General features: G+C 47.6%; 1 protein-coding gene across 12 annotated transcripts in view; it reads left to right on the top strand.

Moving 5' to 3' along the window:
• LOC135399023 (trissin receptor-like) overlaps window positions 1-14,424 on the top strand; it is a 456,620-nt gene extending 442,196 nt beyond the window's left edge. For all 12 annotated transcript variants that reach the window (XM_064630652.1, XM_064630649.1, XM_064630659.1 and 9 more), the window contains 2 exons: window positions 10,816-11,014; window positions 12,711-14,424. In XM_064630652.1, the coding sequence (XP_064486722.1) occupies window positions 10,831-11,014; window positions 12,711-14,011 (1,485 nt within the window). In that variant the 5' untranslated portion in view covers window positions 10,816-10,830 and the 3' untranslated portion in view covers window positions 14,012-14,424. The remainder of the gene's footprint in view (window positions 1-10,815; window positions 11,015-12,710) is intronic.
• The last annotated feature ends 1,790 nt before the right edge of the window (window positions 14,425-16,214 follow it).

Here is a 16,214-nt window from a genome sequence, read left to right as displayed (position 1 = left end):
ACAAATATGACAGGACAAAGCCTTGTGAAACAGTCCATTGGATTTACGTGTTACATAAATACATGCACAACTATACGGGTGTCTTTTTTTTTTACCATTTACAGAACTTTTCTAAAAAGCTGAGAGCAGCATAGATATTGTTTTTGCAGTTGAGTTATATGGCTAGGCGGACATCCTCTCCAAGAAATTATGTAAGATGTATGTATCATCATGAAGAACATATTACTTGTTATGCACATAGCAGTGACATTTCAATCAAGGAAAGAAAAACTAGGAGAAAAAAAATAATGCGTTATACCCAGTAATGAACGTGTTATGAACATACTACAGTCCCGAATACATTCTCGAATGAGAGCTGCTGACTGACCATAAACTAATTGGTCAATTATTCCTTAACTGAGTGCCAAAAAGAAGACACCAAGAAGGGAAAACTCAGCATGGAATGTGCGGAACGGAAATGGAGGTTGGATCATGTCTAAAAGGACAAGGTGAAACAAAAAGGGTTAAAAACTGGATGGTTTGTTAGTCCATTATCAAAAGCGCTGAAACCCCCAGTGCCGGGGACCTAAAATAAACGACACACACAGACACATAGCAGCTGCATTTCTTGCATACTTGGAGATTCCCTTCTCGACTGTCGTAATGATCTTGCTAACGTAAATTATTTGTGATGGTTTGTACTTCGCCATCATTTTCGGCTAAGTGTCCAACACACGACTGAAAAGCCATCAGTCAAAAAGCTAGCGAGTGCAACGAGACATACGAAAATCGGACTTGACGATGGGGGACAATTTACGAGGAGAGCCTATATCACACCGCCACCACGCGGAGTTTAGCGGAAGCCGTCAACAGTGTGGATCGGCGCGGGCAATTCTCATTGCATGCTTTACGTTCGGTGCGTTCCCTTTACTCTGTGAACTGTGGTACCAAAACAGGAACAGAAAATTAACAGTCCGTGATAGGTAAGACACTACCAGTGGACATACGAGTTGGAATTTTGTCGTGAAGTCTGAACGATTAAGCAAAAGAACGCGCGCACGTGAGTGTTTTGCAAAATTTATCGAGTAATCGGCTTAGGAATTCGTTGAACGCTTCGTGCTATCGAAGAATGTGAACGCTTGTTGTTCTCTTTGCCCCTTTTAATTCCCCACTCATCATCGTTGCTGCCTCCTTTCATTGCTCACGGTAATGGAAGCACGTCAGGAACAGGAGGCGCTGCGTCCTTCAAGGGAAGGAGCTCCTGGCGGCAGGTCATGTTACGATCGATTGTATGTCTTAATTAACTTTCATTAATTAACTTTTTAATTATAAAAGCTACACAGTTGTCCCAATGAGAACATCTGTTCCTTTCGGTCACCTGATATCGCAGCCGGTTTCAGAACAAAAAAATCCGTTAGATAGATCGCCCGCAAAAAATTCGTGAAGGAACGCCATTTCTTTCTTTATTTTGTTCATTGCGCATCTTCGCAGACGCGAATTTCCTTCATCCTCAACGTGACAGGGGAAAGGAGTACAGTGCCGCCTTATGCGTCGAAGATGAGCTTTAACTTGCGGAAACAAAAATAAAAATAAAAAATGTATCGGCTGAAAAATGTATGGTGTATGGGTTCATGTCGTTGTTCCTTCAGAGGTGCGGGGTATGGCCCTACATGCTGAATTTTCGTTTTTCGTTTTTATACCACGTCGTTAGTTTTCTTACCACGCCTAAACTACCCTAACAATGGGTTGTAGATGGGTAGAAATACAGCGAACCGGTAGAGATGTAGGAAGGGAGTTGCCTCAGGACAGGAGCCGCCGATATTTCGAACAGAGACTGTTCTTCTTCTGGGCTTCAACAATGGGTTGGGTTGGGTTGGGTTGGGTTGGGTTAGGTTAGGTTAGGTTAGGTGTTGCCTTGCATAAGCGCAAGGCTATTGTTAGACCACTAGGCGTGTCTGCAGTACATCCGCCTTCTATCTCACCATCGGCGGCACCCGCTAGTTATGAAGCTCCGGAGACGCAAGCACTGCAGCATTGCAGCGTACACCCATGTGTCTCTCAACTGAAGACTAGTATACCTGACCGTGTGGTCACACCCAGAGCTCCCAGCACGCCCAGCACTCCTCCTTGCACTTTTCAGACACCCGGCATCTCCCTATCGGTGCCTGGGTTAACACGGAAAAAGAGCAACGCTGTTGCGTGCGTGACGAAGCAGCTCACTTCGATATGGTGAGCTCGTGCTATGAGACTTCCACCGCAGTCTTCACGGACGGCTCAACCACGAGGAGAAGTTCGTCGTCTGCCTTTGTCATCCCCTCCGAGTCAATTTCAGATGGCCATCATCTCTCACATAAAACATCGTCAACATGCGCTGAGCTTTATGCTATTATTTTCGCCCAGCGGAAAATTACCGACAGCCCCGTTCGCTCCTGCGTCGTTTTTACGGATTCCAGATCTGCGCTGCAGTGTGTGGCAATTATGGGACTTCGCGGCTTCCTCAGCCCTGTGGTCATTGAAATTCTGCAAGTATATAAGAAAGCAAGCGCACAGGACCACTCTATCGTCTTTCAGTGGATCCCGGGTTATGTGGGCATCAGCGGAAACGAGGACGCAGATCGAACAGCCGCAGGCGCGAATCAGTACACCCGGGGTGTCCCCATCATCTTGTCTCGGGGAGGTCGCCGTTACCTCGTCTCAAGCCTCACTGGCCCCACGATGCACTCTCAATGGCAACGTGACATCACCAACCACTCTCTGCTTTACTCAGTTCACCCCACCATTGTCCCTTACTCTCCCCCGCCGAATGCCACGTTCGTTTACCACAATCTTCCACCGCATGAGACTTAATGTGGCTTTTACAGCGGCTTTCAAACACCTCCTCGGTGTCGGCGCGTCCAGCCTCTGCTCCACGTGTGGTGTGCGCGGTGACCTCCATCACGTCATCCTGGTCTGCGGACAGTACGATCGCGAGCGCGCCTTCATGGAAACTGCTCTGGAACGCGTCGACCAATGCCAGGCAGTTCGCCGTCAGTTCTCGGGCCATGGTCGGACCCCTCACATCTGATGCAAGGCCGAACTCTAATAGGACACCTTTCCATCATCATCACTTTCTCATCCCTTCCACAAGCGCAATGGGGCAGTGTACCGCCATAACGGCGGAGAATGACCCACCACATCATCATCATCATCCCATTTGTGTGTCTGTGTGTGCGTTAGACTACTGGACTATGCATGCCCACGCACTCGCGCTTGCATCTCCTTTGAAGCAGTTGTGTAATTCAATGCAGCATCCGCCTTCCCTGCTCGAGTGGTCAAGACTTGGAAAGAAAGTATTCAAGATGTAGCCGGCTTTCCGGAGACGATTAATGTGGCCGAATACTTTCAGTATATATAAGCTCTTCATGAGGCGGCCGGCGAGAGGACGCATGAGAGTGGCGGAAATTAGGGAATTATATACGGTGCTGCTGAGACGTTAGATAGCGCTTATTCAGCGCCAGTGTTCGGAAATTGAAAAAATTGACGCAACAATGGGCAAGCAATTTATGGCTTCCAGACAAGCGTACCCGTACAGAAGACGGCAGTCTTGCGTAACCAAGCTCATTTCGTTGTTTTCTTACATTATTATCGCCAGCTTCTGCGATGAGTTATTGATTGTTCTGGACATAGTCAGATGTTATGTGCCAGAGGGTTCGCTTTTTACTGGCAACTGAGTCTTCGATGTAGCTCCGGCGTTGTAGCTCCGGCGATGTGGCTCCGGAAATTCCTTTAACATGACAGTAATGAAAGTAAATTTCGAAATTCCTTACGAGCTGTTTGTGCAATTTATACATTATATATTTGTTTATTGATAATGCTGACCGTCTGTTGATAGCCTAAGCATGACACAGTACAGGAACAATGCCGCAATGTAGATGAACACACATATTTTACGAATGCGGGGTTTCAAAATGTTTCTAGTCGCGAACTGGGCGCTGTTTCTCGTTGCGGTGCCCGTTTGAGCGGGGTGCCCTCCGTGTCGCACCGCGATCGGTAACGCATCGGCTATGCCGCTTGGTTGCGTTTTTAGGGTTTCATGTTGTTTGGAGGACCCATAACAGGGCGGTGGTGAGACGTGCGAGGTTCCTTCCGGTCCTGGCGGCAGTAGCATCCTTTCGCGGTGAGGTGCGAAAGTTCTTGACCCGTGAGTTGCACCACTTGCACTTCTCTGCCTTCTCATTGGCGTGGCTAGCCACGATCATTTTCACCGTGAAAAATTCTTTAATATTTTTCACGTACTGTTGGGTCGTCTTGCCAGTCACCTCCATGCAGTGTTAAAACATAAAATGAAAACTGGTGTTAGCTTTCCTTCTTAGTTCTCTCTTCGTGGTTTTAATACGGTACAGGTTTTCTTCATTGTGAGTTCCACATTTCTCATAGTTTCACTGGTTCATTGTATGTAATGTCATCATCACTTCTTCATTTATTGTTGTTGTTGTTGTATGTAATGTTCTTCACTGTTTTATTGTATGTACTGTTCTTCACTATCTCATTTTGTATATCACTGTTATTCACTGCTTACACTGTACTTATCAGGTTAATGTAATAATTTTTTTATATATATACATAGATCAGAGCATAATTAAGATAAAATTTTACACTATTTCAATACAAATTCAGGGTTACAGCAGGAGTGCAGCAGAACAGAGATTTACAACAGTACAAATTCAAAAGGAAAAGACAAAAAAAAAAAAAAAAAGACCAGTCAGATATGTGCGAAATAGCACTCAGGAACGCGTAGATGTCAGGCGAGCACAGCAAACTATGGAAGACAGCGCGTTCCATTCAGCTGCGGTACGATAAGCGAACAAAAACTGGTATGCAGGCCTGTGGGATAGGACGGCTGTGTTGTGTTCTGGATTCGGGCAAGTGAGGATAGCAAGTGAGGATAAGTTCGTCGTTTGAAGCGATAAGTGCGCTCCTTATTTATGTATTCTCTTACTGTATCGTTTAAGTACACGTAACGTATGTTTAGATACTTGAAAAATACCTTATATTGCCTAGATGTACTGCTTGCGACACACTTGTCTGAAATCTTCATTCATAGGTACAGCAGTCCGTATTAGCCTGGCCGCGGCCCTGGACGAGCTGTACCATTATTGTGTTTCAAGGTGGGCAGTATGCCGTCTAATCTATTAGTCGGAAGAAACAATCTTCCAACACCTGGAGATTTCAGACAGAGTAAATCGCGAGCTGTCGATTTCAGACAAGTATGTCGCAAGCAGTACACGTGTGCCTTACACCAGGCGTGCTGTTGTGGCACCCTATACTAACGCGCCTATAACGGTTCACTGAAAAAAAGAGGTAAGAAAACCGGAAAGCGATAAATGTTGTTGTTGTTGGTTGGCTGGTTAAATAAAAAAAAGGGCAATAAAAACTGTGGTGGCCCCGTACAGATTACGGAAACCAAAGCGGAACAGTGTTACAGAATAAGCAACAACGCAGAACGGGCCTGACAACCGAAACCGTCATACATAATTCAGTGTCTGAGGATTTGTCCCCCCACAGCGATAATGACAGTTAATGAGAATCGCGCGTGTCCAGAACTGAACGCAAAGCTAGCCGTACCGGGCGTTCTAATGCACTAATGCCCCGTTTCCGTGACGCTCGGGTGTCTCGTTGTAATTGACGGCCGTGTCGACTTATGCCGCGTGTCATCGGTACCGTGACCACACCGTCAGCTGTGCTGGATGATTGTCTGTTGTGACGTCAGATCTTTTTTTTTTTTTTGGTTCCGTGTTAGCGCCGAGAAGCAACTGTAGCTATGAGTGGCGTACTGATGTGGACAGATGGAGAGAGGACAGCAGGAAGGGGTAGGGGAAAGGGGGTTAGTATGCTTCCTGGGCCGACTTCAGGGGGAACTGTGCCAACATTCGTCGGGAAAGTCTTCGAAAAAAATATAGCACAAAAAATAGCACAGCCGGTGGTAAGATTCGAACCCATTACCTCCCAGTCGTCAGCACGACCTTGGCTACCGCCAACGCGCGGGACGCCGTAATCGGCTCGGCCCTGCCACTGGCGTGTGTATGACGTTAGTAATAAGACGTTAACAATGCATTAGTAACTGACGTTAGTAATAAGTCTGTTATGACGATAGTTAGTTGCGAACGCATAATAGTCTATTAAGGGCGATGCGTGATATAGTAGCTGCGTGCGTGGAGTGTGTAATGTAGCTGTAAAGTATAGTATTCCGATGATGAATGTTGAATTGCACTGAAAAAAAGAAAAAAGTAATTTTGGCTCGTTTGGGGGACTATATATCCGTGTTCAACTTAAGAACGGCACAAAATATAGTCCTTCAAGTCAAACAGAGCTATTCTGCATGAGAGCTATTCCTGCAGCGCCACCTGGATCGGTTTATACTATTCCTGTAATGTCGAAATCGGCGCATATACTTCTCTCCACGACGCGGCTAGCGATTGAGCCAATGAGAACGAACGTAGGATGGAACTTAAACGCGCGGTTCTTGGGTTCAACGTGACTATGTATAAATTGCCACAACCATTCGTCTTTTTCGGGACTAAATGCATAGGACGGACTGAATGAGTGAGGATTGCGTTTCATTACTTTGTCCTCACGTTCCTATGCACTCAATCCTCGTGCATAAATGGACCTTCGACTTTCGCTTCAACTGCAGTCGGCAAACATTGAAGAACGCCCTACATAAACACGACAATCGACCCTTGGGCGTTGAGAAGATATTGGGGTTTTCACACGACCAGCACCGACAACTCCCACTGTGCGTTCCGGCAAGCTATCTTGGGGGCCATTACGTGCTGAAGCCAACTGACTGCTCGACACTCTGTGCTAAGTGTTCAGCGTGGACGGAATGAGATGTGATATGATGATGAGACGATGAACGACGCTGAAGTGAGTGGTAGTCAGCGGAATCGGTACGTCGACATTGTTCGCAGCGAAAACATCAACAAAACACACATCACAGCGGGGAGGGTGGGAGGTGGGGGGGGGGGGAGAGAATGTGATGGTTTATTAAAGAAAAAAAGGCGCCTACTATTAAAAAAATAGAAGTGATACGAAACGAAGGAAAATGCAAAAGTTAAAAAGAAATAAAGAAAGGAGAACAGAAAGATGAATCGCACACACGATCACAGGGCGTTGATGAGGTAGTAAGTTTGGAGAAAGCGGAGCAGGGCAGTGGTGACGGCCCACTGGGTAGACAGGGTAGACAGGGGTACGGAGGGGTACGCAGGCACATCGTAGGATAGAGGGGAGACCGGTGTCACGAAAAAAGACAAGGAAAAAAAATGGCTGTATTATTTGACGCACTGTCAAACGCGTTATGAAATGCGATAGCGTTACTAGCATTGCAGTAGATGAAGGACGACGACTCAATTTTTGACGCGAAAAAAATCATACTTTGGGAGTTTTAGCGGATCGGCAACACTCTATGGAAACGACACGATAAAGCAAGCTGGCAAATCAAAGATCAGCAACGTGATGTAAACCGATTGACTTATCATATTTTCTCAAGCGCTATCGTTGAGAACTTCCGATCTGCTAAAACCCGGTATTCATTCTTAAGACCATGAACCTGAGCGTGCCACCGTACACGATCACTCGGACAACAACAACAACAACTCGGATCACTCGGACGACTCTTCTTCGTCTGGGTGATCTTCGATTCTATAGCGTTGCAGATAATGGGGGTTTGTGGCCACTGTAGTAGGATATGTAGTCATGTAGCGCAAACTAACATGCACTTCTCAGTTCACACACTCTAACGTTGTGCCGTTGCATGTGTTCGGCACATTCACATCACCCACGATGTCTAAATTGAACGTCGCCTTCATATAGTCGATAGCCAACCCATTGTTTCCGTCCCTTACGTTAAAGTTAAAGTCTTCACACGCATTGCTTCCGGCGCCGTGTGTCGGAGATTTCCGGTGCACGTCAAAAGTGGTGGTCGAAATTATCCGCAGTCCTACCCTGCGGCACGTACAACATGTCGCCATACTATAAGCAGATAAACCTTGACCTTCCGTGTAACATCACGGCAACTTTATTAATGAGCGGTACGCCTGTACAGCGCGCCTTACCTCGGGAAACTTTAGTTGCATTTTAGGAGTTCACTGCAGGAGATTCCAGGTTAGGAAGAGTTTGATGTCGTCTAGCGATATGTTTGGCGAGAGGTAGACAGCGACAATGATGGTTCTACGACTATTGATATTGCTCTCGACTGAGCACATCTCTCCCGCTTCGTTTTGATGAGCAGATGCCATGAAGTGGCCGCACTTTTGCCTTGCTTGGCGTAAAGTGCGACACCAGCCGCTCTGCTCTCCTGGCGCATGCGGAACGACATGTACCCGCATCCGCCTGTCAATCCGAGTACGTGCGCCTTCGTAAGAATTGCATCACTTTGAACGTCCATTCTGCGTGCCGGCAAAATCTGAACGTTCGCTACGGCCATGCTCAGACTTACGATCATTCCAGGAGCGCTTGTTTTCGCCATCTTCGACCGACTCGGGAAACTTCTCTGCGCGTCGCGTAACGGTATCGAGCCTTTGGCGCTGAGTCTTCGAAACTCGTCGTGTAGATACTTGTCTGCGTTGCGCTTGGTGTGATAGAACTTCAAGTCGCCGTCGACATTAGTGATGTACAGGCCCTCGAGGCTAGTCTTTCGCGACATGGCAACTTTGACGAGGTGTGCGGTTGTGACTTGCTACATTAGTACAGTACCTTGTTGTAGGTCGCACTTTGCAGTTTATGAATGGTCGTGGCGTTGGCCTAGACGAGAGGGAAGTGAACGCGTTTGCAGGCGACACCTGTTTGTTTTGTACATCGTGATGGTGTCCGTTCTCAGGTTGATGGGTATCCTCTCCGGACTGAGATAAGGGTTGAAGGCATGTAGCGAGGTGGCCTTGATTTTAGCGGTGCGACCCGTTACTTCACCAACAAACCGGAGCCATAGACGGACGATGTGACCTACTCCATCGTTCTCGACTAACTTGAGAGTACCCAGCGAACCGTTAACGACGCCGTCGTGCACATCGACATTTGATAGTGATCACGTCGTTTACACTGTAATTCCGTGGTGTCGGACGATACTGACGACATAACGAAGTCGCGCAGTCACTAGGGAGTTTGAGCAGGTCGCAAGCACTCCACGAAAACGATGTAATAAAGGAAGCTGTCAAAACGAAGATCCATAACATCATTCACTTCAAGGAAATGAGGGTTTATTGTGTTTCAGGAACCGCTATCGTGATGACCTTCCAATCTGCTAAATCGTTTCTCATCAGCCGAGGCGCGCAATCAGGAAACAAACGATGGGTAGATGACGAGAGGGAAAGTGTCCCTCTCCATTTACGCTACACTTCCGAGGCCCTAAAGCGCGTTAAAGAAATGCGGCCGCATTTAATACTGGAGAGCATGACGATGTTCGATCATGTTAGACCAAGGACCGAGTGTGGTTGCAAATGTGAATGGCACGGCAGTGTTCGATTGAAGGCGACAGAGGCTGCTTTTTGGGAGTCGTAAAGATGGCAGAGTCGGAGCGGCCGAGCAGATGTTTGAAATGGGAGAGGCAGGGGGGGAGGGGGGGTGATCGAACGCAACCCCAAGACGGAGCCCATGCATCAGCGATGCAAAATAGCGAGGCGCACGGGAGGGCGTGGTGAAACATAGTTCAGGATCCACTTCGATTTTTAAGTAAACTGATCCCTCCCCCCCCCCCCTGTCCCTCACTGTCCTCTCTCCATCTGTCCACATATCTCCGCCGCTCATAGCGTAGTCATTGGACGTAATTTATTGGTGTAATTCATTGGTGTAAGGACGTAATTCATTGGTGGATAAGGGAGTGGAAGAGCGTCCTTTTGCGCTTCACTGCGAGCGGCCGCGACAAAAATATGTAAACCGAAACCATTTAATTACTGCAACAAATGACCCGCTTCGGAGGCAGAGTTTTCTTTAAAAGGTGTCCACTTTAAGGACCCAAAAGGGGTAGTACCCATTTTAATGCCGACTGCGCCCTGCTTTATAAGTTATGTTTTTCTACGAAACTCATTTGAATTTCTATTTAGGTAATGAGCGCCTCCTACTCATTCACACGGTGCTTGTAGGGGGTATCGGACAGATACGTGTAAAAAGAAAGTTCGTGGATTGGTGCACTCGTTCGCGAATTATTTAGCCCGGGGATTTAAATGAAACACCTGGTATAACTCTACGCCGCACGACCAAGTAACATTCAATGTTAATGTCATTTTGCTTCTGGTGTGATGGAGGCGAAGTTGCCTGTCGACACAGGGACATGAGTTACGCCTATTTTTCTCATAGGTGTACATCTCCTTTAGGTATACAGTATGTCTCACACGCTCTGCATGACAAATTCTACAACAATGAAAATAGTTTAACCCGTCCACTGTTGGTACGTAACGTTATGCAGACAGGCATTATTTAAGGTTGGCAGTGACTCTGACCGCGTCTCTCTGTTGATGACCACCTTATAACAGTAGTCGGAGTAACAAACAAACAAACTAAAGTCATTACGTTCAGGTGTGACAGATCTCCTACGGCACCATTCCAACAAAATTGCATTGTTATATGGTAGGGCATGAGTGGCTATTGTCTGTGTGGGTGTCCCACACTGATATATTGCAATAAAGGAGAAAGAAAGTAAGTAAGAAAGAAAACACATCACTATAGCACTGGATTGTGATTAGAACAGTAATGAGAGTAAAGGTAATGCAACACCTGCGTAGCACGCAGCTCTCTGCGGTGTAGGAGCTCTGTCGTGAAACGTGTCTCATTTTGCGATTTCTTTCCTACTTGTCATTTGTGCAGACACCTCGATGAAGGATGCACGTGGCTTTGTCCCCGGAGGCTGCTGGCAACGGTTCCGGAGTGGTGGGGTCGACGGGCACAGCCAACGGTTCAACACCCTGGGGATCGGAAGAGGAGCCCGAGGACCTCTTCCGGCGAAGCGACATCCGCATCAGCCTTATCTTGGCCTATTCCCTCGTCTTTTGTTGCTGCTTCTTTGGTGAGTCTTTAAGAATCAGAGTGGAAGACTGACTGCTCTGGCGCGACAGCAAATCCGGGCTGTTCCCAGTGATACACATATGTGGTCGGTCCGGGGGGCGAACCTATATCATATTTTTAATTGTCTCCTTTTGTTTTTGTTTTGTCGCCGAGTGTTTTCGCAAAGGCGTCGGCGCACTTAACACGTAACGCGCGATCGCGTGGCCCGCAGAGACGCCAGCGCCGCCAAACGTTGAAGCTGCGTTCGAGACATTGGGGCCCTGCGCCTAACGTCTCGCACCCAGCGTCAACGCTTGGCGGCGCTGGCGGCAATGCGGGCGACGCGATCGCGCGTCCCGTGTTAAGTGCGCCGTCGCCTTTACAAGCAGCAGTTTGAAGACTACGCGTGCACTATACGTTGTGACTAGGAGGAGCCATGGGCCCTCTGAAGTCAATCACAGACGTCGTAAGATTTGTGGGCAGAGTTGACCTGTAGGAGGGAGCTTGTCCCCAAGTGTAGTATACTGTAGAATTGGATCAGCAGCGTAGAGAGAAAAATATATTTCAGGAGCAGTTCTGGAGGAACTTTGCATAGGGAGACGATTTCGCCCTTTTCCGATTGTTTTTCCTGTCCCAAATGCATGATTTCGTGGCCGTGGGGGTTTTGAACCCCCGAACTGCTGCCTACCCCACTGCCTACCCCACTGCCGTAGATGTTGCTATATCTATATCCTATGGGAATGAGGAGACGAAACTTTGTGTTCCGCAATGCCTTAGCGCAATTTCCATTCGCCACGGTCATTACTTCTTGTCGTGTTGCTTCGCTTCTCCTCTCTCTCGTCTTCGCTTTTGCAGTGGCCTTCTTTTGTATGGGTGATGGTTTTTGCATGTTTGTCGCATGGCATTGAAGTTGTTCAGTTTCAATATCTGATCATAATCTCAGCACCTTTTGTGCTTTTCGTGTCTACTTTTATTTGTGGTAGCCTTTCGTTGTTTTTGTCTGTTAACACGTAGTTAGATAATGTTATGGTGTTCCATCAAAGCTCGTTTCGTCTTACAAACCACCGGATGCTTTGAACTGCACGGTTGCACTGCTGAACTGCAGTTCTTTTTCCTGCACAGTAAATAGATCCCCCCCTTCCCGCACGGAACAGTACTTTCGCGTCATGTACTGCTCGCGACACGGTTGTCTGAGATCGCCTGTCAGTAGTTCTGCAGCCCATATTTCTTTGATTGCCCTCGAAAATGCTGTTCCAATATTGTGTTTAAAAGTGGACCATATGCTGCACGTGTTTCTTACTCGAAAGAAATGATGTTGTAACACCTCGAGATTTGAGATGGGATACACCACGGGGTGCTGATTTCAGGCAACCGTGTCGCAGGCAGTATACCCAAAACAGTAGCAGAAAACAGTCCATTCGCAAACTTCGCCATGTTGCTGCTTATGTGTGCAACGCTCAGTCAAAGTTCCTTCAGTTCCTCCTTCCCTTTCTCATGCATAGTCTTGTAACATGTTTATTACCTGTTTCGTAGCAGTAACCCGCACCTTAACTACCCTAACTATGAACCTGCATAATGGCGACGTCATAAAAGCTCGTTGAAATTCACCATGTGCCATGTGTTTCTATATGCGGACTTCTCTTTGTCTCTTTTCATTCTCCTCCCTTTCTCTCTCTCTCTTCCTTCATTCACCCTCACCCCCTCGAACACTACAACAGGCAACCTCCTGGTAGTCATCGTGGTCGTCATGCACCGACGCATGCGCACCATCACCAACTTCTTCCTCACGAACCTGGCCATTGCAGACCTGTGCGTGGGCATCTTCTGTGTCTACCAGAACCTGTCCATCTACCTGATGGACGAATGGCCCTTCGGTGACTTTCTCTGCCGGATGTATTTCTTCGTGCAAGCGCTCAGTTATACGGCTTCCGTGGGCATCCTAACCGTCATCTGCGTGGAACGCTACATAGCCATTGTGCATCCCATGTGGAGCAAGCACGTCATAACGCTTAGACGGCTCAGGATGGTCGTTTTCGTCGTGTGGCTTGTCAGCGCTTGCTTCTGTTCTCCACGGCTGTTCATGTGCGGCACTGAACAGGTACCTTCGCACACCGGCGATGACACCATCCAGCTCTGTATCACGCGTCGCTTCGTCTACGACTCCAGATTGTACGACGTCCTCAACTTTGTCGTCTGTTTCTTCCTGCCTCTAGTCATCATGTCTGTGATGTACTTTATAATCGGACTGAAGCTTTGGAAAAGCAGCGTGCCAACGACTTATTCGGTGAAAAAGCAGTGCTTCAAAACCGAGCCGCGGAAGCCCGACATAGAACTGACGCACATTCATGTCCCAGAAGCCGCGAAAGAAGTGCGGAAGTCGCTATCGGCTGACGTCATATGCTCCTCGACACTGTCAGAACGTACGCACAGTAGCGAGACCCTCGTGGTACGTGTGTCAAGACCCGTGACTCCCTTGGAGACTTGCAGCGACACCGAGCTGACGGACAACAACAACGCCGATAGGAGTCTAGTTGAACCCAGCAAAGTCTCCAAGAAGTCCAAGTCCAAAAGACGTCGCATACAAACAAACGTCAACGTCGTCAATCAAATCCACCAACACTACCAGATACAGGCTGCCGCAACTGTCCTGCGAGCGCGAAGAAAGGTGATAAGACTTCTGGTGGCCGTCGTCCTGGGCTTTGCCGTCTGTAACCTGCCGTTTCATGCGAGGAAGTTCTACCAGTACTGGTCTTCTCGCTACGATGGCGCTTCGCACTCGGCGGTTACCACGACGATAGCGACGACGCTTGTATTGTACATGAACTCTTTCATCAATCCCATCTTGTACGCGTTTCTTTCGGATAACTTCAGGAAGAGTATGAAGGACGTCTTGTTGTGCCGTGCTGGAAAGAGGATAAGGAGACTGTCATCGAATAGGTCAAACGGTAGGACTTCAGCGTCCTATGTGTTCCAACATGAAACGCACGCAGCATCATTACAGGGGAACGGAATGGTTTAACGAATGTCGAGGAGGATGACGTGTGTGCGTTGCGGCGAACATGAGGTCAGCTATAGGCGAGGCGGTGGCTTGGTTGGACGTTCTTAGAGAGCTTATTCGCTGTTAACCTGGGGAAAGGCCGCTTGTGTGATATTGTGGAAGCTAACACATGTAACAAACTCTCAGTGCTCTTTCTGCGTTAATCTGTGTTCAGACACCACAGTTTACATGCGCATTGTATAGCATCGTCGTCGTGTAAAATTGTGCTGTCAGCTAAGTGTCTTTCAGTGTTCGCTGGAAAGAGCGCGCGATGAAAAACTGAGACGTTCAACAGCACAGTGAAGAGCCCACGAGAAGTGTTCAGCCTTGGGAGGCAGCTATGTCATTGTTGCTCTGCATCTGCTAATTAAATTAAACGCTAATTTATATCGCTACAGCGTTTCGAGAGATGCGTTCAAGACAGATGGCAACCTTGTCAGCTTCTTCACAGCTGCTGCCGTGGAAGCGCTAGTAAAGGTGATGAAGTGATCAACCAGGGCCACATGCTAGACATTGTCCTACTTCACTGGCGCTTTTTTCGCGCGCTTCAGCCGTTTGAAACATACAGTCTCCGGAACAATGTCATCGTCTGCTGCGACTTATTTGCGTTACTATCTTGAACGTCAGGTGGCACAATGTTACGATGATGGTTGCGCCACCCAGGAGTCGTGGCGAGAATAGGAAGAACTTAACGCAGACAACCGCATTATTTGGGATGAATAATCAAGAGAGAACTGATCTTCTGAGGCTGGAACAACATAGAAGGGACAATCACATACACGGCCTCAAGTTGCCTAAGAAATTAACGATGAAAGATGGAAGTCACTGAAAAGGAAATAATCAATCAATCAATCACTGAAAAAGAGCCTAACCTTTTCAGTGACTTCTATCTTTCATCGTTAATTTCTTAGGCAATTCCTTCCCTCGTCATCCTTTCATATGAACCTTTTTGGAATGGGGTAGGGTCCTGCACTCAACACAGGGAAACATCCTACATCATCATCATCAATTCATCTATGTTGTTGTTGTCGTTGTTGTTCTTAGGCAACTTGAGGCCGTGTATGTGATTGTCCCTTCTATGTTGTTCCCAGCCTCAGAACATCAGTTCTCTCTTGTTCAACAATTGCCGCTTGCGTCGATCCCTGTCGTATGAATGTATGTATGAGTGTGCAAAAATGTAAGAGTGAAAGGAGGATGAGTGAGATAGAGTGACTGGTTTGTCCCTTCAGATGACGCACCCTGGAAGTCGCTGAGAAGGCGTGTTAGCTTAGCTCAATTGGTAGAGCCCTGGACCGGTAATCCAGAAGATGTGGGTTCGAGTCCTACAGCTGGCTAACCTTTTCAGTGACTTCCATCTTTCATGAATAATCAAAATGCGTGGGATTCCACTTTAAATTCTTGCATAATGGCAACGTCTGAAAAATAAAATTAAAAAATGCCTAGTGTAGAGAGCTCCACTCTGGTGAGACATGGTCCAATACTTCGTGCGATGGGATGAAGTGATGTGTGGCTTAAGCCAACTACCGTAATTTCACGCGTATAAGCCGCACCGCAGATAAGCCGCAGGAGTCGTTTTTTGGGACGTTTTGAAAATTTTCAGGCAGATAAGCCGCACCCGCAGATAAGCCGCGGGCAATACGAGACGACTGATTTGTGCGACAAAGGAGACCATAGAGAAGGCCATAAACCCTGTGGTCCATACTCCGGGATCGGCACAGTGTACAACAGAGGAGGTCAGTTCTGGAGTTCTACCAAGATCGGATTGTGCCCTTGTCGGGTGTTTTTCGTGGACTGATGGGTGAGCGATCTTCCAGAAGACGTGAATCACTGTCACCACTTTCCTTAATGCTGCTTGGGGGAATGCACCAGGAAGATCAATCTACTCGAATGTGGACCCGTCCCTGTTACGCACTGTTCGTGCATCGGCAGAGCAGTGCTGTTCCAGACACTGTCGGCCCTTTCGTTAAAATCGGCGTATGGGGAAAATACCAGGAAAAAATAGTCATCAGATAAGCCGCACCGGTGGATAAGCCGCAGGGCGCCCGTGAGAAAAAAAAATCGCGCATAAGCCGCGGCTAATACGCGTGAAAATACGGTACACTGTGATTGACGTTTGATTGGCGTAGTTAGGTGAATCACACTGTCGCTGGTTCTTCCTGGTGTTCGAATTCGCGATATCGAATCT

Source organism: Ornithodoros turicata, chromosome 6 (assembly GCF_037126465.1).
Source record: "Ornithodoros turicata isolate Travis chromosome 6, ASM3712646v1, whole genome shotgun sequence".
Classification (NCBI taxonomy): Eukaryota; Metazoa; Arthropoda; class Arachnida; order Ixodida; family Argasidae; genus Ornithodoros; species Ornithodoros turicata.
This window is presented reverse-complemented; position numbering and strand designations above follow the sequence as displayed.